Genomic DNA, 23,439 nt, shown 5'->3' on the forward strand with positions numbered 1-23,439 from the left:
TGTTAATGTGTTCATCTATTATTAAATAACAGACAGCTCCAAGTTATTACGGTAGCCGACGTGTAATCCGTTGCCATAGTAACCGTATGTTTTGTTACCTCTTGAAGCAGAGGACATTAAAACAGATACATTCACTCTGCAGAGGGGTTTTCAACAGGACGGAACAAGGTATGTTCATAGGAGATACTTATTTGATTTGTGTTTTGCTTTAATGAATGTTTAGGATAACGTTGTAATGCAAGTGATAAAACAACACGTCTCTGACAACTTTGACCCAGGGTAGCTAACTAATAGCTAACGCTAACGCTAGCTATCAACGTTAAACTTTTCCCACAAGATAACATTCATGGTAAAGTCTTCATTTCAGAGGATTAAAATGTCTTTAGGGACGTTTGGGTTCGTTAGTTTTTGTACTTTAGGAAAACACCAGTAACAATTAATTGGCCAACTACATTTAAACATCCATCCCAATGCAGTAACTCAGAGAAGAAATACCCCTCTGAAATAACACAAATTAAAAGTCAATGTCCATCATTGACATAAGTTAAATGACATATTGTATATGTATTTGTTGATGACACTACTGACATTACTTGTAAGATTAAATCACCTGTTCAGTATCTGGAGATACAATGTTTTTCAGATGGGCAGCTATAACTGTACAGTCCTATTTTAATACTGTACATTAGTTACCAGACTCTGACCTCAACAGACATAACCTTGATGTTTCAGGCATTCTAACCCAGCTTCAGTTTTGACAACTCAATGTTCTCAATTTATCAATTAGTTGTTCGGCCCTTAAAATGTCAGAAAATGATGAAAAATGTTGATCACTATTTACCAAAGCCCAAGGTGACATCCTCAAATGTCTTCATTTGTCCTGATCATCAATCCACAACCCAAAGTTCACCATCATAGAGGACAAAAGAAGCCAAAAAAATATTAACATTTGAGAAACTGGAATCAGAGAATTTGGGCTTTCTTTCTTATATAATTACCCAAAATGATTAATTGATTATCAAAATATCTTCTTCCTTCCTCCTTCCTACCTATACTGTCAGTGACTGACCACCAGTGCAGAACAATGTCTCTACCGGACCGCAAATCCCAGGAGGTTGGTGGACCCAATCTAGTGAGTATTGAGGTTATGCGGAACCACTCTGAGCTCTTCAGGTCAGAATGCATGAGGCTGATCATGGAAACTGACAAAGCATGCAAACGCATGCAAAATGATGACAACAAGCGACTAGGTAAGAAGTGGAATCACAGGAAATCAACTAGTCTGTTTCCACACTGTGTTTAGCACTAAAGGTTGATGTTTCAAAGATCACACAGGTGGACTGTAGTGGTATTTCTTCTGTTCAGATCAGCGGGTCAGAGACATCCAGTTTCTGAAGAAGGAGTTGGAGCTGAAGTTGGAGGAGATAATTTTGGAGACTGATGTCCTCATAGTGTTACACAGCAGAGTGATGAAAGCCCTAGAGGCCTGTAAAGAACCTCTGAGAGTCACCGTTCTCTGTCTGGAGGAGAGGTGAGGTTTGAAAATGACGGAGAAAAGAGGATGTTGAACAAGCAAGAGACAAAATTATATTATGATGCTATCATGTAGAATAAGACGGGCATAAATGCAAAAATATTGAGGATAAAGAGCAAAGAGTAGAGGAGTAATGCTCTTTTTGTTTGTTCTGTGGCCTGCAGAATGAAACGTCTTCCCTCCGAGAGGCTGCATGATGAGGTGGACAGAGAGCTGCTGAAGGAGAGGGAGCTTATTGAGGGGGTGGCCTCCCTTCTGCAGCGTGTGGTAGAACAGATCACTGAACAGATACGGTAAGGAAGAAGGACTCGGTATTACCTTTTGGATTTTGTAGTAATTATTACCCTGAAGCCTAAAAATACGATTATTTATCACTTTAAGCTGGACTCAGTTGGACTTACTTTGTAATTTACACTTGCTGTTTTTTCTCCTGTGTTTCTGTTCTAGACTGAACCGATCTGCCAAATACCACCTGGAGCAGGATCTCAAGGAGAAATCTGAGGCTCACTGCATTGACAACTCCTGTGCCTTAATGACCACCCATTCCCCGAACAACCTGCAGAAGTCCAGAAACGCCAAGACTGTTCTGCCGAGGTGAACCACCATGTTCTTGTTTGATCCATAAAGGCAGAAAGATGATATTAGATCTTTGACAAGACAGTTTATACATTTTGAAATTCTTGTCATGCTCCATACAGTTACAATGATCAAATTTTTTTAAAAGATTTGAAATGATTGCCAGTGCATGTCAAGAAGGGGTCTGTCACATTCTCTTCAAGGTTTCTACACAGGTCTTAGAAGCTGGGAAATGGACAAAAAATACCTTTTGGTACTTCCAGATCTTCATAATTTATCAAAATTCATCATCTCCTCCTGTTTCAGCTTGACATTGACTCCGAAGCAGTGGGAGAACATCTCTGACATCAACATAATCAAAGCGGAGCAGCAGAAGATCAACTCTCAGTCCCTACGGGCCCTGGTGGAATCTCTCCTGGAGCAGACGGCTGCTGACATGCAGAAGCAGGTCCAGGACACAACATCAGCCTTTCAGCTGAATGTCCAGGAGATCAAGACGGCTAAGAGCCTGATGGAAGATCAGTTGTCCAAGGTAGGGCAGATGAGTGTATGGAGGCAGATAATTTTGATGTGGATACTGATGTTGCTTTAATAGCACATGGTGTAAATGCTGCTTCAGAGGCATCTCTATCCTGCCATGAGACACTGAATACTCTTCATTTTTAGCATAAAACATTATAGTATTGCTGTAGCAGAATCAATACACAGGATATAATTTTACTATTCATTTTGTCAGCTAACAGCAGCTTTAATCCAAACATATTCAAATCAGACAGTTCACGGTTTGCCACTGGTTGTGCATACCAGTAGGTTTTTATGTTGGTTCTGATGCCAGTTTCAGTATTGGCAAATACTGGTTGACCTCTGTCAAGTGTGACATGTCCCTCTCCTCTAGATTCTGTCTGAATTTGCCAGCCAGCAGAGGATCAAAGAGGATCTCCAAGTGTCCATCACAGAGAATCAACATTTCCAGAGTTTGGCCCAGGCCCGGCTGACTTTGCGACACCAGAGGCCTGGCAAAGAGCAATGCCACGATCCAGCACAGTCCCAGCTCCTCGCCGAGGTCCAGCAGCTCACCGCTCACATCAACAAGTAAGACCAGGACACACTTGCCTCTGATGATGAGGGACACGGCCACAAATGCATTTAAAAGTTGAATGATGCTGTTGTTTGGTTTTGATAGATAGCACAGATGACATGATGGATTTTAAGGAAGAATTGCAAGCCTGTTTTCTGGCACCTTTTTCCCATATTTGCTACACTTGTTAAGAGATATTACCATTTAGGACAAATAATTATGTGGCGTCTCTTTATCTCTCTGCTGTCAGACTGCATGAGGCAGTGGCCCAGTCAGAGGAGGAGCAGAGAGCTCTGGTTCGCTGCCAGCTGGAGCTGCAGGAAAACATTGGGATCAAGGCCAGCTCTCTCTACATTGATGAGGTCATCTGCGCCCAGCACAGGGAGCCCATTATCATTCATAACTTCTGAACAGGCAGCACTGGAAAGATCTACATATACCTGGTATTTTTCAAAATGCAGTTATATAAAAAAAATCACTTCAAAGTATATGTGTGAATATAATTCTTTTTTTATATGGTAGAAACAGGGTTCTGACCTGGATTTTTCCTCAGTTTAGTCTAAGGTAAAGGTCTTCACTGGGAGAGCTGTTTGACTTTGTTTTTTGTGCAATCTGAAAAATTCTCATTAATGAAATACTGGTTCAAATTATATGAAGATCCCATCATGAAAAGCTTACATTTGACCCAATGATCAAAGTCTTTAATTTTTTTCTGACAGAATTTATTTTATTTTATTTGTTTTTTAATCTATGGATTAATAAAATTGATCAAATATCTGCATATTTCACTTAATGATTTGTAATGTGAAAGAAGCTGCAACAAATAACCAGTAAAACTATTTGTAAAGTCAAATGTAGCCTAGATATAACTATAAGTGCTAACTGGAGTGAAGTGGAGATTTACACATCGCTGAATGAGAAAAGGTTGCACCACACAAACTAGTTCTTACATAGACAGATAAAACTAACATTAGCTTGCTAATACATGACCCATTTGGATTGATGAATGAAGTGAGGAGGTAATATGTAACATGGTTGACATATCTTACCATAAACTAAACAAAGTCATGCCTACATTTATAAAGCATTGGCAGTTAAATTAAACATCTTTATATATCTTATTTTTGGAAGTTATGTTACAGCTCGTGATGCTCTGATGACACCACAACTGATTGCTTTTGATCGCATGGTGCTACAGGACTGGGCTGCACCAGCTGTTTGTAAATCCACTTCCTAAGTTCTTACTAACTACTAGCTAGTTAAGTAATGTGTAAATTGGTTGCTAGGACACATCTGTAGCCCTGCCCAATAAGAAGCAACCAACTGTGTAAAAAGGAAGTCACTACAGCATCTGTGTTCAATAGTATGTCAGTATATATTTAAGACTGCTCAGACTTTGACATGCAAACCTTTTAAGTTTTAATAGTTGTAGATTTTAGCAATGCCCCATTGATTTGATTTTAAAAAACTACTGTGAAAATGACTCAATATGATGTTTCTAACTCAAAGAATTCTCATCTCAGAAGCAGGAAGAATTACATTTTAGTGACAAGAGTAACATAGTATAACCTACAAGCTTATTAGAGTGTAAAGTGTACTGAAATAATGTGTATTACATTTGGAACCACCTTCTCTTAATGTAAACACAAAGTCTAACAGAACTTATTAATACTAACAAATGTATGTAAACCTTTATTTACACATCAAATTAAATTTCTAATGTTGGCCAATAAAATTACATTTCAACATCCCAAATACTTGTCTTCCATCCCATGTTCATGACACATTGATCAAAGACCTGTGAAGCAGTTTATCCATTCTGAAGAGCTCTTTGTCATTTCAAGAGAATGTAGATTTGGCACTTCGCCTGAAAGCACACAGAGGGAAAAACAAAAAGCTCTTACTGCAGGAACTTTACAATAATGTGCATACAAATCTTGTGCAATGCAGGAATGTTACCTTATGCCAACGTAGTGTAATGAGCGGCAGGGCCAGATGACAGTGGGGGCAAGTGGAGATCTGGTGTGGGTCACTTCCATCATGCATGGGCCCATTGCTGGGTCTGAATGACAGAGAGGTTGCCTTATATGTGCTGCTTAGCTGAGAAGCGGCCCCTTGCCTGGAGAAATCATCCTCATCCTCTGTCTCTTCCTCCTTTGACTCAGCCTCTTCATAATCCCACCTGGATGATGTAAAACACTCCAGCTGGTTTGGGGCATAAAGACAAAGGTATTACTTTGATGTATGCATTTTGAAAAATGCTGTACGTGGATTTGGGCTAAAGAAATAGCCACTTAAGCAATTGCCAGATAGTGACATTCAAGAGGAAAACTACTTGACAGACAGCCTGAACGAGCAGGAACCTTCCACGTCATGGCACTATAAACATTCATAAAATAACAAAATTGTTGATGTTGAGATTTTGAGGTTTGAAGTTTTCACATACTAGGTAGCAAAACTGACAATACTGTCAAGTTTTTCTCTTAATTATCAATATAGAAGGCATCTTAAAGTTACTTAAAGTTAAGTTAAATATAAAATATCAAATATCTTTCACATTTTAAAATGGGGATTTCTAGATCAAGTGGATTGCAGATAGAACCTTCTATTAATAAGAACACATTTTTTGCTCGGCTATATCTGTAATGGCAATTTTCATTTTTCGATGTCCTTTCTTTTCTTGTTTTTCCGGTTTGCCATTACTACACAGGTAGGTTAAGTTAGGAGTGATCTTACGCAGATTCAAGAACAGATTTTCCAGTCCGTTGGCTGCCGTTTAGTTTGTTGTTTTATTGAAGTCTTTGTACATGTCATGAACATACCGGGTTTCTATCCTGCCAGCTGTAGTGTGCGTCTGTTCCCGATCTGGTAAGAACTGTATGTGCTCCACCTGCCTGTGCCTTCCGTTTCCTGTCACCTATGCCCCTAAATATACAACCCTGTGCATCTAATGACCGCCACCCAGTGTCCAAAATAATGCTGCAAGTTATAACTAAACAAATGACATGCCAACAATCAACATAAATGGCTCCTACATACCGGCCCCTAATTGTTTTAAGTATATAACAAAACAATTACCAATAAATAAAAAAGGTGCCATATCCATTATACATTACATATACAATTTTCAAAAAATGCATCTACTATGTGTTGGCATTAATCTTCTTTACTGATTCTTCAGTCTTCTTTTTCCTTTCCTTTTTTTTTCTTGCCGTTTAGGTCTCGGCTTCTTGGAGCAGACATATCTTTGTTATTGGTCTTTCCAAGATGCTGCTCTTCGTCTGGAGTCGAACTGTGCGCACAAGTCCTTGTGCATCTGGTTTAGTTTCCAGTATTCTGCCCATTAGCCATGAGCCTCGTGGTGCAGTAGAATCAACCACCACAACAATGTCACCTGGAGCAAAGCTTCTTTTCACCTTTGACCACCGTTGTCGTTCTTGGATAAGAGGTAAGTATTCCTGTGTCCACCGTTTCCAAAAGAGATCTGCCATGTATTGCACTTGTCTCCATCTGCGTTTGATGTACAAGTCTTCTTTTACAAAGAGTCCAGGTGGTAGTATTGGCTTTGACTTCAACAGAAGAAGATGGTTTGGTGTGAGTGCTTCCAGATCCATTGGATCATTAGCAGAGATTGCAGATTCCAAGTGAGGTTTTGGCCATTCTCTGTCTGCTTTGCAGCTCAAGAAGCGGTCTGCTGTTAGTCCTCTAGAGGCTTCATCTGCAGGATTTTCCTTTGTGTTAACATATCTCCATTGTGATACATCAGTAGCATCCCTTATAAAAGAGGTCCTGTTTGCTACAAATGTTTGGAAGCGTTTGGTTTCGTTGTTGATGTATTTAAGCAGCGTTGTGCTATCGGTCCAGAAGATGGATTTGTCCAGTTGTAGCTGTAATTCCTTTCGCAGCATTGTGTCAACTTTGACAGCTAGGACTGCAGCTGTGAGCTCCATTCGGGGAATCGTTATTTGTTTCAATGGTGCCACTCTGGATTTTCCTATTATGAATGCAACATGCGCTTCTCTGTTATAGTTTTCCAGTCTTATATATGAGGCAGTACCATAGCCACTTTCACTGGCGTCTGAAAAGTGGTGTAGCTGTGCAAATCTGATTTGACCAAAGCTTGTGGGCTTCATGCACCGGTTTACTTTAAACTCTGCCATCTTGTTAAGGTCTGCTAGCCATCCTGTCCACCGATGCAAGAAGGTTTGGGGTATGTTTTCATCCCATCCAAGTTTTCTCTTACAGAGCTCCTGCATAATCAGTTTGGCTGGCAGAGTAAATGGTGCTACAAATCCTAAAGGATCGTATATAGAGCCGACTACGGACAAGATGCCACGTCTGGTGTATGGTCGTTCCTGTGCAGCAATTTTGAACTTGAAGACATCTGTTTCAACGCACCAGTGCAATCCCAGGGCTCTTTCCATTGGCAGATTGTCTTTGTCCAAGTCCAACTCCTTAGTCTCTTTGGTTCGGTTTTCTTGGGGAATGGATGCCAATACAACACGGCTGTTGCTGATCCACTTTGACAGCATGAATCCTCCCATTTTGCAGAGAGCAGTCAGGTCTCTTACCATTTCAACTGCTTCCTGTTCCGAAGGCAGGGATTTCAAACAATCATCTACATAGAAGTTGTTCTTTACTGTGTTTGTTACCTCTGATGGAAAGTGACCTTTGTTGTCATCAGCAGTCTTCCTTAATGCAAAGTTTGCACAACTTGGTGACGACACGGCTCCAAAGAGATGTACTTTCATTCGGTATTCAACAAGATCTTGCTGCACATCACCATCGGGCCACCACAGGAATCGCAGATAGTCAACATGCTTTTCTGATACTCTGACTTGATGAAACATTGCTTTAATGTCAGCCATCAAAGCAACCGGCTCTTGTCTGAATCTGATGAGAACTCCAATGAGTGAGTTGGTAAGGTCTGGACCCTGCAGCAATTGGCAGTTAAGTGATGTTCCTTTAAAGACTGCACCACAGTCAAACACTACCCTTAAGGTTCCTTTCTTTGAGTGATACACTCCGTGATGTGGGATGTACCAGAGTTCTCCATCGCTTGGATTCAGCTGGTCGACTGGTACCATTTCAGCATAACCATTAACAATCATTTCTGTGAGGAAAGATGTATATTCATCATGAAATTTCTTATTCTTGGCAAACTTGCGTTTCAGGCTCTGGATGCGCTGCACTGCAATGCAACGGTTATTTGGCATGCTGGGCTTTTCTTGTGTGAAAGGTAAATCTAGGCAGTAGTGTCCATCTGTCACTTTTGCTGAGCGATTCACAATGTCCAAGAATTTTATATCTTCCCTAGACATTTCCTCTGTTTCCTTGCTGGTTCCTTCACTGAAGTCATGATTGTACTGTTTGACCAGTAGCTCCTCCAAGTTTACAATGGATATTCGATTAACAGCAGCAGCAGGGCAGCCATTTTCATCCCTTATGCTTTTGTTTCCTCTCAGGGGACCATAGATGACCCACCCCAGTAGGGTCCTCACAGCATATGGTCCATCCCCTTGGCTGTTGACCAGCTCCCAAGGTTCCAATACCTTTGAAGCATTTGTCCCGATGAGTAGGTCAATGCCAGAGTCTATTTCATGAATCTTGATATCCTTCAAGTAAGGCCATTGTGTCAGATCTTCTTGTCTGGGAATGTTGAGCTGAGAAACAGGCATGGTTTTATGTGTGAACACATCAGATATTTGAATGAAATAGTCTTTGTCCAGACTAGATATTTCCAAACCTGAGATATGATGACTGGTCACAGGCTTCACTTGGTTCATGGTACGTAAAAGAATATTGGTTCTTTGCCCTGTTATGTTCAGCCTTCTCATCAAGCTTTCTGTGCAAAAGGTAGATGTACTTCCATGATCCAAAAATGCATATGTTTTCAACACTGTGTCCCCCTTTTGGCTCTTTACTTGTACTGGTACAATGGAAAAGGTACAGTTTTCATCACCGGCCCCAATATGCCCACATGTATGAGGTGAGAGAACAGCATTACTCCCAGTTGCTTTTTCACTCTGTTCTGTATGTTCTGTTTTTTTTCCTTTGTCCTTTTGTTCAATGTGGAGTATTTCAGGATGAGTTTGGTTGCACACATCACAAGTCAAACGACTCTTGCAGTCTTTGCTCATGTGTCCTATTTTTAAACATCCAAAACAGACTCCCTTCTCCTTTAAGAAGTCTATTTTTTCTCTGTGCATCTTCTTCCTGATCTGTGGACACCGCCCCAATGTGTGACCACTCTTGTTGCAGAACAAACAAGAACTTTGAAAATTGGTAGTAGGTACATTTCCTTTCATTCCATTTGTTGTCAAATTTTCTTGTACTGATGTTTTTACAGGTGTTACAGCTGTTGCAAAACTGCTTCCTCTAGGTCTTGACTTTTCTCTTATTTTAGTAGAGCTTTTGACAGTTGCAGCTGGCTTAGCATCCTGAATGTTTCCAAAAAGTGGATCTGATAGTATTTTCACTTGTCTCTCTATGAAGTCTACCAGGTCAGAAAATCTAGCTCGATGTCCACGCTGCTCCTGTAACTGACATGCTCTACTTCTCCACTTGTCTCTGAGCCTGTAAGGCAGTTTCAGAAGGATGGTCTTCATATTGGAAGCAACATTCATTTCCTCCATATAGGTGAGATGTTCCATTGCAGTGCAACAACCTCTAAGGAACAGTGAGAATGCTTGCAATGCTTCCACATCCTCTGATTTGATCACTGACCAGGCAAATGCTTTGTCCATATATGCAGTGGCAATCTTATGTTCGTTACCAAAATGTTCTTTGAGCAGATCTTTTGCTCTTTGATAGCCCTGGGCTGGGGGCAGATGTTGACAGCTGCGGACTAAGTCTTTTGGATGCCCTCTTGTATATTGCTCTAGGAAATGCAAGCAGTCACTGTAGTCATCACACTTTTTTTCAACTCCTCTCTCAAATGCCCTGCGGAAAACTTCGTACTGTAAAGGATCACCATCATAAACAGGAATGACTCTTGGTGGTAAAGTAGAAGAGAGACTTTGTTGAGCCAGGAGAGCAGTGATGTCATTTTGCCTCTGTATTAGGTTACACATATCAACTTGATTGCCATCATTCAATACAGGGGGTGTAGTGCGAACATACCCCTGCATACGACTCTGTACATTTTGCCTTTGAGGAGAATATTGTATTAGATGGGTTGTATCATGAGGTCGAACAGATGGTCCGTGAGCTGTTTCTTTTGGTCTAACAACCTGTTGCTGGGAAGAAGAGTTAGTTTCAATCAACACATTCTGTCTTTGCTGCACTTGATCTGGTAAATATTCATTTGCGTGTTGATTTAATTTAGCTGATGTTTCATTTTGAGCAGTTCCTTTTCTCAAATAAGAGTTCATGCCATCAGAAACTCTAGAGCTGCTTCTTGATCCCAAGGCCTCAAGTATGTTGATTTTTGCATTGGTTGCTGCCAGTTCAGTTTCTAGTTCCAGTTGCTCTTTCTTTCTTTTCAATTGTTCTTCTTGTGCCTCAAGCTCATGTTTTTTCTTCAGGGCAGCAACACGTTCCATGAGAGCAGCCTTTTCTGCCTGAGCTTTAATGCGAGCAGAGGATGTTGAAGATGCATGTGATGAAGAACTGGATTTGTGCTTTGATTTAGGTTTTGAGGCATTTGAAACGCTGTCATCAGGTCCAATGTCATCTGAATTTACTACACTTTGTAGTATGACACTTTCAGCAATGGAGTGTGCAATTTGCTGTCCAGCCTCAGGTAACCACACCTTTACATCTTGTATAAACCCTTTAAAGATTTCCATTTTTCGTTGAAACCACTGATTTTGCTTTTCAAGTTCATCTTCAGGCAGTGGTAAATTCACCAGTGATTCATGGTTTTCCTGGGCTTCATCACAGAGCTTGATTAATTGAAACAAATTAGATTGTACTTCTCTTGCATTTTCCTTTGATTTCATGAGCTCTTTCAGCATTTCCATCAACTTGTTAGCTTGTTTACATTTCCTGTTTCGTGTCTTCTGACAATTTGCAATGAGCAATTCCAAGCCTTTGGCAGTGTGTTTGATAACTCTTTTTTCCTTTTCAACATCGTCATCTTGTGACTGAGCATCAGACTTAACAACAGACATATTTGTTCACTGTCCCTTTAAGACTTGTTGACGAAAGCTGTATGCTGCCGGCACAATGTTTCAAACAGCTGATCGATGTGCGATCGTAGCTTTCAGTCTTCAGTCAACCAACTCCATTATAATAGCCGTCTTCCAATACGGCTTTGCATATAGCTTCTCCAATAAAGCTTAATGCTTGCATGTACTCACTCAATTTGCGGTTTTCAATCACCGTCAGGTAAGCGCAGGTGACGAAGATGTCCACCTGGTTTGGTAATGGCGGCGTCCTCTTTGTTGTTCCGCGAGACAATGCTCAGTCCGTCTGAATGAATGACGAGCTCCAATTTCACTCGAAGAGCGAGTTCTTACTTAGGTGTAATGGCAATTTTCATTTTTCGATGTCCTTTCTTTTCTTGTTTTTCCGGTTTGCCATTACTACACAGGTAGGTTAAGTTAGGAGTGATCTTACGCAGATTCAAGAACAGATTTTCCAGTCCGTTGGCTGCCGTTTAGTTTGTTGTTTTATTGAAGTCTTTGTACATGTCATGAACATACCGGGTTTCTATCCTGCCAGCTGTAGTGTGCGTCTGTTCCCGATCTGGTAAGAACTGTATGTGCTCCACCTGCCTGTGCCTTCCGTTTCCTGTCACCTATGCCCCTAAATATACAACCCTGTGCATCTAATGACCGCCACCCAGTGTCCAAAATAATGCTGCAAGTTATAACTAAACAAATGACATGCCAACAATCAACATAAATGGCTCCTACAATATCTGTTAAAAAATAAAAAGCAAAAACTTTCTTAAAAAGGTAAGCTTTTTACACGTAGTTTGTTTTAATACACAAAATTGATGTAATAATTACTGATTGTAATTATATCAAGATTTTGAGCTGAATTCATAAAGTTTTACTGCAACTTAAACAATGCATTGTTTTTAAGTTTCTCCTTCAATTTCTGCTGATGCTTTCTCTCCATGTTCTACATTTTTGGAGGTCTTCTTTTCAGTAATGCAGTCACTGTCTTACTTGTCTGTCTGCTGAACAACACCAATTTCAAGCTAAACAGACACAACCCTAGTTAGGAGCATGGTAGAGTTACCATGTTCAGCAACTAGTTAGCTAGCTAGAAACCTGAATTTATCGCAGATTCTTACATATAATTATGGTTATTGCTGTTATGACTGAAGTAGTGACAGTTAACTTTGAGTTACTCATAAAAACATGAATTCATGCTAACAAACATTAGCATTGGTTGTGTGTTTTCAAGCTAACTGTCTAGTAGATAGTTGTCTGTCTAATAGATAAAAAAATATTCTCAACTTAGTAACAGTGACATTCACAAAGTATTTGATTAAATCACTAACTGTGAGGTTTCAAAACTTAAAGTCCCCCTCCACTTTTCCACCAAAAAATGATTTTCTTCTTGTTCCTCAGTTGAATGTTTGAGCTTCAGTGTGCAGAATGATGTATGTGCAGAGTTTGACACTAGAAGACACTAGAAGGTGGGATGTTTCTCTGTGATCACCCTAAATCTGAGTTTAATGAGCGTGATTTGTGACATCACAACTAATGTGCAAGCCAATCATGGCCAAGTATGCAACTTAGAAAAGATGTGGAAACCTGAAGCCTCCAGTGTACATACTTCATACAATGAAGGAGAAGGAATAGATGTCATTTTAAGGATTTTAACAAGATACTTTTTGTGGAAAACCCATATTGAACACAAGTTATTATTCATGGCCGAGTATTTTTAATATTTTTTAAAACATGTCTGGAAGGGAACTTTAAGATTTTGATGCACTGATTTTCACAGCAGTTGAATCCTTATAGAACCAAGTTAGAAAATGATGAAAATGTCAGATGTTATAATTCTACAGTCACAATGTTACATAAAAGAAATACTTGGAATATCATATACCTCATGTTCCTCTATGTCTTCAGCTGGGAATGAGGCCATACAACTGCTACAATTCACTGTTATTTTCGCTGGGTGAAAAAGAAGGAGTAAGAATTAATATTAGTATTCTGGAGGTTTATTGGGGTTTATTGTGCCAAAGACCACATCCCCTTACTCTTGTCTGGTGAACTGCTGGCAGTTTGAGGAGGACCTGAGCCACTGTCAGCATCTGAGCAGGTTAATCTGTGCTCAGCCTGGTCCTTCAGGGTGACATAGCGGTTGCAGTCCCTGCACAGCTCAGTGCGACTCCCACAGACCACGCTGTGGCCAGCCAGCTCCTTCCATGGCAGCTCCAGCTCGCAGTACTGACAACTCTGCAGACGCTCCACACACTCATCAGACTGGGAGACAGAGCAGAACAGGGTCACACTGATCAAAAGGTGTCATAGGGCACATTGCCACATGCCTGGAAACTGCTATTTTTTACAAAGTTTGTGTCAACTGTTTGTAATGCAAGCTTTCCATATAAAGTTGGCAGTCGATCCCAACTCTGAGATAACCCTGATGAACATTTTCAAAGGCTGAGTAGTACTAACTGTGACATGTAAACTGATCCCGTGTAAAATTGGTGGAGTGCCCTTTTAAATGAAATAAATCTTTTGATTTATTCCATAGAGTTTGTGATATTTTTATGAAAATGTAAATCTTTATCAAAACATTTGCTGGCATACATAATAAGAGATAGAAGTAGATCAAATTTTTGTGAAAAATGTATTTGAAAGGAAATCAAACATGAATCAAGACTATTCTGAAAACATCTGCATTCAAAAATGAGGAAGTTTAACTGACTTCACTTCTTTGTAGATCTGTTTATTCCAAATGATACACATAATATGTTCTTATATATCTTTTTTTTGTTACTACTGACACTGGTGAGAGGGGGATGGAAGGTAAAAAAAAAGGTGAAAAGAGATTGAAAAAAGTTAAGCGGATACTATACTATACTATACCTTATGTCCAGGCAAAAGGCAGCAACAGTACCACTAAACTTACCTCATGTTCCATTAGGTGACAACGTTCCATCTTCTGGTTGCACTTGGAGCATTTTACCTGCATATAAACAGTTGTAAATCTACAGAAAATGAACCATCAAGTGACTGTGTGTATGTGTGTGTGTGTGTGTGTGTACCTGGGTGTGCTGCTCCTCTCTGTGTTGGTCAAGTTGCTCTCTGGGAACTGCTTCATCACAGTCAGGACAGATGCATAAGAAGCGGCTGCAGTGCGTTTCATGCAAAGCGAAGTTGGCCTCTGCTACCTCCTTGTGGCTTAAAGACAGGGGGAGATGGTTATCCTTTCTCTTTGCTTTTTTGGGTAAAGTTAACATAAAGTTAACTTAAAGTGTTGAAAGCCATATACCTCTGTGTTAGGGATACACAGGCCAGCAGTGTATATCATCATACTGAATGGTGTATATACAGTACCAGTCAAAAGTTCAGACACACATGGGAAGGTGTGTCCAGACTTTTTACAGGTACTGTATGTTATGGTTACTGGCTGATATGAGTTTGCTTTAGCAATATTCAATATCTTGAATTGTTTTTATAAGTTCTTCTGATTTTTACCCAAATTTTATTGAAATTGGAAAGTGGCAATTTCAAGGAATTACTGTGATTAACAGTAAACCACCATACCATGCTTAAACTCCAGATATAAAGGTCCATTAAGTACTACATGACCTTTACGTAAGCAGCTGGACTTTATTGCAGCAAGAGTTGATCTGCTCAGGGGGGCCTTCATGCAACCACTTTAAAGATTTTTCACATTTCTAACGAGAGCTGCAACAATTAGTCGATTAATTGATTCATTGAGCGACAGAAAATTAATTGCCAACTATTTTGATAATCGATTAATCGTTTTGAGTCATTTTTTAAAAGAAAAATGCTAAACTTCTCTGGTTCCAGCTTCTTAAAAGTGAATATTTTCTGAATTAGTCCTGATTATAAACTGAATATGTTCTGGTTGTGGACTGTTGGTTGGGACATTTGAGGTTGCATCTTGGGCTTCGGGAAACAGTGATCAGCATTTTATAGACCAAACACCTTATCAATTAATTGGAAATATAATTAACAGATTAATCGATAATGAAAATAATCATTAGTTTTAGCCCTATATAGTTGTAGGCTATCAATACTGTATCTAGAGCGTTATTGATACAACATGCATTATTGGGCAAATGCAATATTGACTACCACTGATAATGATAACTGTCTAGTATTAGTACTAGTTGTTCATACATTTAGTAATCATGACCACAGCACAGAGTGTAGTTCTGTATCTTTTTTATTATAACTAAAGCTGCAATGATTAATTGATTAGTTGATCTACAGAAGATTAATCGCCAACTATTCTGATAATCGATTATTAATCGTTTTGAGTCATTTTTTTAGTCTTCTATGATAGTACACTGAATATCTTTGGATTGTGGACTGTTGGTCGGGACAACACAAGACATTTGGGAAACTGATCGATATCTTTCACCATTTTCTGACATTTTATAGACCAATCAACTAATTTATTAATCGAGAATATAATCAACAGATTAATCGATTCTGAAAACAATCGTTAGTTGCAGCCCTAATTATTAAAAATGAGTCAATAGCTAAAGAGTAACTTGATACAACATGCATCTTTGGGCGAAAGCACTATTAACTCAGGCTGATGATAACTGGCTGGTGTTATTGACTGGAGGTGCTGCTTGTCTCTTTAAGTATGACACATGAAAATGTATCAACGGCATATGTCCTACTGATAAATGTAAAGAACACCTTCTTCTTTCACATATTGGAAAAGTATTCATCATAACGAAAATGAAAGTGCACTGTTTGTTTTGTTCTCATTGTCCACTGACCCATAGTTAACAAAACATTTCTCTTTTTAATCTAAATGAAAGTGAAAGGCCTGTCCTAGTTAATGAGCCCTGACCTGTAACCTGCTTATGCCAACACCCATAAAATTTCCATTAAAACACTTGACAATTTCACGTTGCTTTGCATCAGATATGCATTAGTAAAATATGTGTTAGGATTCCAGTTTCTCACAAATTGCTGAGGTGTTAAATATCATTCAGTTTACAGCTAAATTATGCCGTATTGGTTCACGTTTTACGGACAGAGTGTCCACTTGGCATTGATCAAAAGACCATTAAACAACCAGACTTTTGAAAGTAAGTTGTTGCGCAAGAAAGCCTGACAAAGTCCTTTCTCACCACTGGCCGCAGGTACGCGTTGCTTCCTTATTATCCATCGACAGAAATCCTTGAAAAATGACAGCGGAGGATGATTCTGGAGTTTCTGATCTGACACTTTCTGTCAGTTCACCAAAACAGAAACTGAAAATATCTGTTCCACCACATGTTATTTGGAGAATCTGACACAGGGTGGCGCAAAAGATCGCTCGATATGATTTTTATGGCTCCAATAAAGTGATAAGAGGATTGTTTTTATATAACCACTGATAGACATGATGGGTGAAAGGTGGAGTCAGCACTCAGTTAATTAATTAGCAAATGTGAACAGTTAAAAGACAATGAAGAGGCAATGTCTTTCTGTTTACAGTCATCATGCTAGATATAATTATCTATACTGCACACAGTGAGCAGAAGAAAAAACACATCCAGGTATGAATAATAATAAATGGCATTTCAAATGATCTTACATTTATATCAGAAAGTTATTAAACTACATTTACCGTCAGTGTGAATACAGTACTTAGACATGCATGCAAGAAGTGTTTACATAAGTTATGGGTTGAAACATTATGATGTTGGAGATGAAAGACATTAAGCAACACGATCAAGAGGTGAAATGCACTGAAGATGTGATTGCTGTTGATTAATACATACATTAACCAACTCATATAGATTTGTACTCAATCAAATCTTAATCTATACATCTCCTTATTTGTTTTCTTATCTCTAGACTCTATACTGCATGAAAAGGTCGGATGGTCATCATCACTGACATTTACCATGATGCCAATGATGAGCTCATAAAATATGATGCATTGAATAGGTTATATTACCCAACAGTAAAAGTAGCTGCACTGTAAATGCAGTAGGGATAATGGTCCAGTAATATGACACTTAAAGAGATATTTTTTCTGCATAATGCAAATCATCCGTTTGGATGTTTGGTGTTTGACGTTTTCGTGACTTTTGATACTTTAAGTATATTTTGTTGATAATAAACTTTTAGTCAAGTAAAATTTTGAATGCACGACTTTAACTTGAGTATGACGGTGTTGTAGTACGTAAGTAAAGGATCTCAATACTTGTTTCACCACTGCAGCCTTTGCAGTATTTGCCATTTCACAGTAAATGTACAATGCGCTCAAGTGATCATTCTGTTGTTTCCGATAGTTGTTGAATGCAGCACAAAAACATTTGGAAGGAAGGAAGCGCTTCATTGTGTCGCTATGGAGACAGATGCCGGAAGTAAAGACTGTCATGGTGAGAACAGCTGAATCTTTATCCGCTACGTTGTTTAGGCTACTGTAAAACATAATAAATTAACATTAAATTAACATTTCCGGTAGCGTTAACGCTGTATTGAAGTTTTGTTTTGCTCGTGTCGTGTCGCTTTACTCTCGTGCACAAACTGCTGCTGTGATTTGGTCGCGCCTTTATTTTCATAGTAAAATATCACAAAAAATAACAACTAATCGACTGTATTTAAAATGTAAGACGTTTGTTTTATTCTCAAGTGTTCATAAGTTGTTCCGGCTAACATTTGATACAAAACAGTACTTAACTTCTACGATAAAATGCTCTTTCAACCTGTGTAACTTAAAAGTTTGTGTGAAGCGCGTGTGCAAGTATCAGGTAACTTAAACCATTTCAGTATTTTAATGAACGCTTATATTGTATTGTCTGTATATCAATTACAATTTATACGGTCTTAAAAGACAATGAGCGACTTTGCCATGAGTGAGGCCACAATAAAATAACGTTTGACAGGCTTTTGGGTTGATATCGTGTCATGTAGGGAACTCATGTAGTGGGATTTTGCTCTGCTAGCGTTACAAGTACACTATTATTATGACTATGTAGCCTGTTTACTATATTGCTGTGAAATAACAAATTATAGTTTGTCATTTATCTCTCTGAACTTCTAGAAGTAATAATACTAGTGGGCACAAGTGCACCTACAAGGGCTGTCTGTCCTCACCCACCTGCAGCCCTCCTTTAACTCCAGCCCACCCCCACCTCCAGCCAGTCTCCCTGCCCAGCAATGTCCCGCTCAGCCATGCCGTCCCTCAGTGTTGAGGCCACAGCCCCAGAGGCTCTGTCCCTTCTGGACCAGCGCTTGTTGTTGGCGGAGGAGCAGACTGAAGCTCTTATTCAAGACATGGGCTCACTGGGAGTTTCAAGGGACCAAATCTTAGGATCTGCAGAGAGAATGGATGCTACTCAACGGCCTGTGAGTCCCCTGAAGATACGTCATGTCCTGGGGGATGTAGGCATGCTGTGGCAACAGTGCGACTCTCTAGTGAGCCGAGTGTGTCGCATGGAAAGCCTGCTACAGACTCTGAAACTCACAGTCTTTCGTCTTGAGATTGAGAGAGAGCTGGATCCTTCTCACACAGGTAATGGCTGATGTGTAATCCTATTAACTAACATAGAGAAGATAAGAAAAACATTAGTTATCCTATTTATACTGGTATGTTACAGCAGCAACTCATATCAGGATACAGCTATGCAGTAGAGTAATCCCATTAATAAATACAACATGATAATTGTTGATATTATGTGAACATATGAATAAAAAATTATGTGTAAATATGAGATTAGTGGGGCAGAAATTAAGTGGGCAGAACTGGAAGTGCTTGTTACATTACCTTGTTACCCATTTTCAATTTTTGTTGGTGCAGCACGTCTGAAGCAGCAGCTGGCAGCACTGCAGCAGGAGAGTGAAGAGGAGCAGCAGGCCTCCAGGAGGGAGGTGATGAAGCTCAGGGACCAACTTCACCAGGCTTACCAGGAGAGAGATGAAGCCCGCACAGAGGTGCAGCAGATGGGGATGACACTGGGGGCAGCTACTGCTGCCAAGGTAATAATATAATGAAAATAAAATACTTTTGGCTATGATTTTTAATAGTTATGGTGATATTTTACTCACCATCTTCATTGTAGACAGAACTTAAGGATGATGGTTACAGTATGCAGCGTAGACTTTATTCCATATCTGAAATTCTGGCAAAAGAGTGCCAACTTCAGAGCTTTGGGGAAAAATCATTACATCATATTTATAGCTTCCAGTGCAACCGGATGTAAAATGAATAGACCATTGAATTCATACAATAATTAGAAGGCATCATTTTTAAATCATTCAATTTTAGCCACACAATAATAGAAAAGAAGAAAAAATATAGCTTACTGTAGGATAAATATTGTTAATGAAAGTAATCATTCTTAAATGCTCCTGCTAATGAAGCTGTTTTGTCAATGGATATTTAAAATGTAACTGTGGACTTCTCTGGGGTTCAAAAGTCGTTTTCTGCCTTCAACCAACTGTCTTTCACATTAAGCTGTGATGGATAACATTTAATTCTCAATTCACAAAAAAGCAAACAAACCCGAGTTTGCTTAATCTTATACACCCATTAGAAAGATCTGTGTATATGTATGCATATATATATATATATATACATATATTTATCAGCATTACGTATCATTTCTCGATAATGTGTTTTCTGAAGCAGGAAAGCTCAGAATGAACATAACACACATAACACATTCTCAGTAATCAATTAATTGGCTTTCTTGGCTCTGCTTTCACTTTTAAGAAAGTGTCTAGCCGTATGAGAGTGCACATATTCATTTTCGGTGGTTAATTTTCAAAAAGTTTTAGCGATTGTTGAAAAATGGTTGAAAATCTGATCAAAATGCACAAAAATCAGTGTGAAAATCTGATTTAAAAAATACAGTGTGCAAAATTAATACTCTGTTGTTTCGCCAGTTCTTGTTTATCTACTTTTGTTGAGGGATTTATATTTTTTTCTTTTTAGTCTCTGTGACAGATTTTCTGAGGTTGTTGCAAGTAGACCTGTAAACTACAGAGATCACCGTCTTCTCACCAGGCAACACAAGTTGTGTAAGGGTGCATGGTAACATAAAATCAGTGGTGGTCATGTCTTTCCCTACAGATGGATGTGGCTCTGGCTGCCGAGGAGCTGAAGATTGTCAAATCAGAGATGAGTCAGAAACTGATAGAGGTGAGAGGCTAATTTCTTTGGCAGCCGGAGCACAAGATGTCACTGTATGGAAATGCACTGGAGGCATTTTAACACACTTCACAATGAAATTCATTGATCCTTTATTTAGCCCTTTCATACCCCACTGTCAAACAATTATTTTATAAGCACTAACCAGCTGAAAACGAACCATAGTAACAAACCTTTCCACTGGCCAGATGAAAGAGCAGATGAGGCAGGAGTCCGTCTGTTCCCATGAAGCCATGAAATCTCACGGTGAGCTTCTCCAGCGGGTTAAGGAGATGGAGAGAGTGGTGGAGATGGAGAGGAGACAGGTACATCCTTAAGAAAGCTCACTGAGTGTTGAACATATGTAAACAGCAGCTGACATGCTGTTTGCTTCTGGCCCCGCAGGCTTTGCTGCTGCAGTCAGATTGCCAGGCGCTGCATGTGGAGGTCCAGACCAGCCGGCAGCGATTTGAGGAAGAAAAAGACAGAAGCAGACAGCTCAAAGAACAGACAGGTTAGGATATCAAAGGATGCAAAAGCAGTCTGCTGTGGCTGTGCATCCATCGCTGAACGCTGCTGTAAGGCTTTTGAGGGGAAAAAAAGTAGATGTAGATAATACAAATTATTGTATATTTCACTAGCTGCCAGACAAGTGTTGAACTGATTTAGTATTTGTCCGGTCTGGTTGTATTGTCTGGTCCTCTAACATGGGCCTGATAGTTTTCTAGGCTCTACTTGTTGTGAAGGCAAGAGTTTCATTTAAAAATGCACCCTATCAACCTGAATCACAAAGTGGGCTATAGCAACTAATGATTGTTTTCATTATGGATTTGTTTGGTATTTTTGCTTAATAAATGACTTAAACAATCGATTATCAAAATGATTTATTGGCCATGTTGGGGCAGCAGAAACAAGCTGTAAACTCAACTCTAACTCATTAATATTTCTCAGATGTTAAACTACATTTTTCCATTTACTTTTTACAGAAATTAAAGACTCCCTTGTGTTTGAGTTAAAAACTGAACTGAAAGTAAGTCAAGAGAGTGCAATTCATTCAGTTCTCACCAGTAAAATCTATAATGCATGTGATTGTGCTGTATTTCTGTTGCTGAATATTGTATGTGTTTGTTTCAGAGGCAGCAGAGAGAAAACAGTAAACTACTGAAAGAGGGCAGAGAGCTGAGAGCTGCTGCAGAGAGAGTCCAGGTCAGGAGCCTTACAGTCTTTCCTCACCCAGGAATGTTTCATGTTTCATCAGTTCTTGAAGCCATGCGACTGTTTTAGACTGTTGGGTTCTTGCATGTTTCACCACAGTTATGGGAAACTCAGAAAATGTGAAAGCAACAATGTGTTTTCCAAGCTTGAAAATATGACAGAACAGTTTAAAATATATTTATTACTGCAAGCCAACACTTTTTTCCCTCTGATTTCCAGCTTTTAGTGCTATTTCGGCATTGTCAGTTATCAAGTGTAATCCAACAGCGATATATTTTACTGATGTCAAATTTTCTGCACACCTGTATATATATTCATACTTTTATAAACAGACCCTGAACACGCAGCTGCAAAGTCAGTGCTCACAGCTCAGTTCTGCCCTGCGTTCACTCACGGTGAAGAATACACAGCAACAGTCTGAACATCAGGCCAACTTAAAGGTATACACACATACTGACAGACAAAGACATATATTCACACATAAACAGGCACAGCACGGCCCTTTGCTTCTCTCTGTGTCTTTCAGGCCGAGAGGAGTCGTACTGTCAAGCAACTGCAAGAGCAAGACCTGCTGCTAGAGGCAGCCAGACACAACATTCAGGCTGAGCTGCAGGTGGTGCTAACAGACAAAGCTAGCCTGCAGATGGAGCTGTGAGTTTGGCTTTTTATACTTTCCACACACTTATCTCACACGTTCAAAAGGCCTTTTTCACAGTGACATTTTAACTTGTCATAATAGGAAACGGGTGTTCAGTCAAAATGTCAAAAAATCACAATGACTGTCTCCAACTGAGAGTTCTGGTCCTGTTTTACACCATGCTAATATTGTAATTATGATTTAGATAGCATGAAAAATTAACAGATGACATAAAGTATGTAAGTGCTCAAAATATTTAATTTTATTGCATGATTCACATAAGCAAAGTTTTATGTGGCAAAATCTTGACTCCCTAAATCTCTTAGGGAGTCAGGAATGTAAATAATTCCAAACAGTGAAACCTGTATTATTCAGTTTGGCCATTGTCCAAACTGAATAGTAATGAATTCCTTGACGGTGATGATGAAATCCTTCATTTCCTAACATGATTCTTGGCCTCATGACTAAACTAAACTAAATAAATACATGAGTAAGACAAATAAAAATTAATTTGACTTTACAAAGACAAAGACTGTGCCAATATTCAGCTCCTCAGCAGCCAAAGACACATCCACATCTGCAGTGAAAAAAAAGTCATTTTGAATGCAAGTCCTGTTCACTATTTTTTTTCTGTGTTGTATTTTTTGGGTTGTAGTTAGTGTTCACGAGCATATGTTTCTTTGCATTGTATTACCTTAATAAAATAAATTCCATATGAAAAACGGAAGTATGCACATCTGAAGTTCTTTCCAGGTGCTGGACAAAGGTTGCACACCAACAACAGAGATTAGCAGACATTATTTGATTTTTTAAATACACTCCCAGCCAGACGGAACAGAGGTAAACTGGGCCATGCATGGGTTATGCATAATAAGCTGTGGTGAGGCACTGCATCTTTTTCTACATCTTCTCTCATATTTTCCAAGTCACTGTCTCATAAGAGATGGGTTTTGGTGAGAGAAGAGAAAATATTGACATGTGAGAACAGTAGGGTTAGACAGATATATTGGTTTGCAATATATCAGACTGATATTTTATTAAAAAATAAAGTCACTGCCATCAAGTGTTTCTGAAAAGTTTCTCAGTTGTTGACTCTTCTTTGGTGTCATTATTTAATGAAACCTGTCTCACTGTGCTAGTTATCCAGCC

The 23,439-nt window shown here is 39.2% G+C and overlaps 3 protein-coding genes across 14 annotated transcripts in view; 2 read left to right on the forward strand and 1 right to left on the reverse strand.

Annotated features, from left to right (window-relative positions):
- The first annotated feature begins 59 nt into the window (after positions 1-59).
- On the forward strand, positions 60-3,673 carry tekt1 (tektin 1). Its single transcript, XM_067593975.1, has 8 exons — positions 60-168; positions 1,062-1,250; positions 1,366-1,531; positions 1,699-1,827; positions 1,982-2,128; positions 2,417-2,642; positions 3,006-3,202; positions 3,439-3,673. Exons 1-8 carry the CDS (start codon positions 87-89, stop codon positions 3,596-3,598), a joined length of 1,296 nt encoding a protein of 431 aa, XP_067450076.1. The 5' UTR covers positions 60-86; the 3' UTR covers positions 3,599-3,673.
- A 677-nt stretch (positions 3,674-4,350) lies between these two features.
- On the reverse strand, positions 4,351-16,595 carry xaf1 (XIAP associated factor 1). The gene is made up of 7 exons (XM_067593976.1): positions 16,444-16,595; positions 14,368-14,503; positions 14,232-14,288; positions 13,354-13,579; positions 13,200-13,267; positions 5,148-5,393; positions 4,351-5,055 (listed from the first exon to the last, which is right to left on the reverse strand). Exons 1-7 carry the CDS (start codon positions 16,479-16,481, stop codon positions 5,023-5,025), a joined length of 804 nt encoding a protein of 267 aa, XP_067450077.1. The 5' UTR covers positions 16,482-16,595; the 3' UTR covers positions 4,351-5,022.
- Positions 16,596-17,600: 1,005 nt separating this feature from the next.
- Positions 17,601-23,439, forward strand: part of ccdc150 (coiled-coil domain containing 150) — a 117,861-nt gene continuing 112,022 nt past the window's right edge. For 9 of the 12 annotated variants that reach the window (XR_010928899.1, XM_067593985.1, XM_067593977.1 and 6 more), the window contains exons 1-10: positions 17,601-17,685; positions 18,351-18,821; positions 19,107-19,285; positions 20,382-20,450; positions 20,648-20,764; positions 20,844-20,952; positions 21,425-21,468; positions 21,573-21,644; positions 21,986-22,093; positions 22,180-22,304. Coding sequence is in view for 11 of the 12 variants with exons in the window: in XM_067593985.1 (XP_067450086.1) it covers positions 18,467-18,821; positions 19,107-19,285; positions 20,382-20,450; positions 20,648-20,764; positions 20,844-20,952; positions 21,425-21,468; positions 21,573-21,644; positions 21,986-22,093; positions 22,180-22,304 (1,178 nt within the window). In the remaining variant the exon portion in view is untranslated. Of the gene's footprint in view, positions 17,686-17,894; positions 17,915-17,953; positions 18,058-18,350; positions 18,822-19,106; positions 19,286-20,381; positions 20,451-20,647; positions 20,765-20,843; positions 20,953-21,424; positions 21,469-21,572; positions 21,645-21,985; positions 22,094-22,179; positions 22,305-23,439 lie in introns of those variants that run through there. The other 3 variants (XM_067593979.1, XM_067593978.1, XM_067593986.1) reach the window with 3 other exon arrangements.

Source organism: Thunnus thynnus, chromosome 7, assembly GCF_963924715.1.
Source record: "Thunnus thynnus chromosome 7, fThuThy2.1, whole genome shotgun sequence".
Classification (NCBI taxonomy): domain Eukaryota; kingdom Metazoa; phylum Chordata; class Actinopteri; order Scombriformes; family Scombridae; genus Thunnus; species Thunnus thynnus.

Coding starts and splice junctions, on each gene's coding strand:
- tekt1 (XM_067593975.1), top strand. CDS start 87: ATGTTTTGTTACCTCTTGAAGCAGAGGACATTAAAACAGATACATTCA. Junction 169..1,061: donor TTTCAACAGGACGGAACAAG/GTATGTTCATAG, acceptor CTATACTGTCAG/TGACTGACCACCAGTGCAGA. Junction 2,643..3,005: donor TGGAAGATCAGTTGTCCAAG/GTAGGGCAGATG, acceptor CCTCTCCTCTAG/ATTCTGTCTGAATTTGCCAG.
- xaf1 (XM_067593976.1), bottom strand. CDS start 16,481: ATGGATAATAAGGAAGCAACGCGTACCTGCGGCCAGTG. Junction 14,289..14,367: donor GAGAGGAGCAGCACACCCAG/GTACACACACAC, acceptor GTTTATATGCAG/GTAAAATGCTCCAAGTGCAA. Junction 5,394..13,199: donor AAGACATAGAGGAACATGAG/GTATATGATATT, acceptor GCCCCAAACCAG/CTGGAGTGTTTTACATCATC.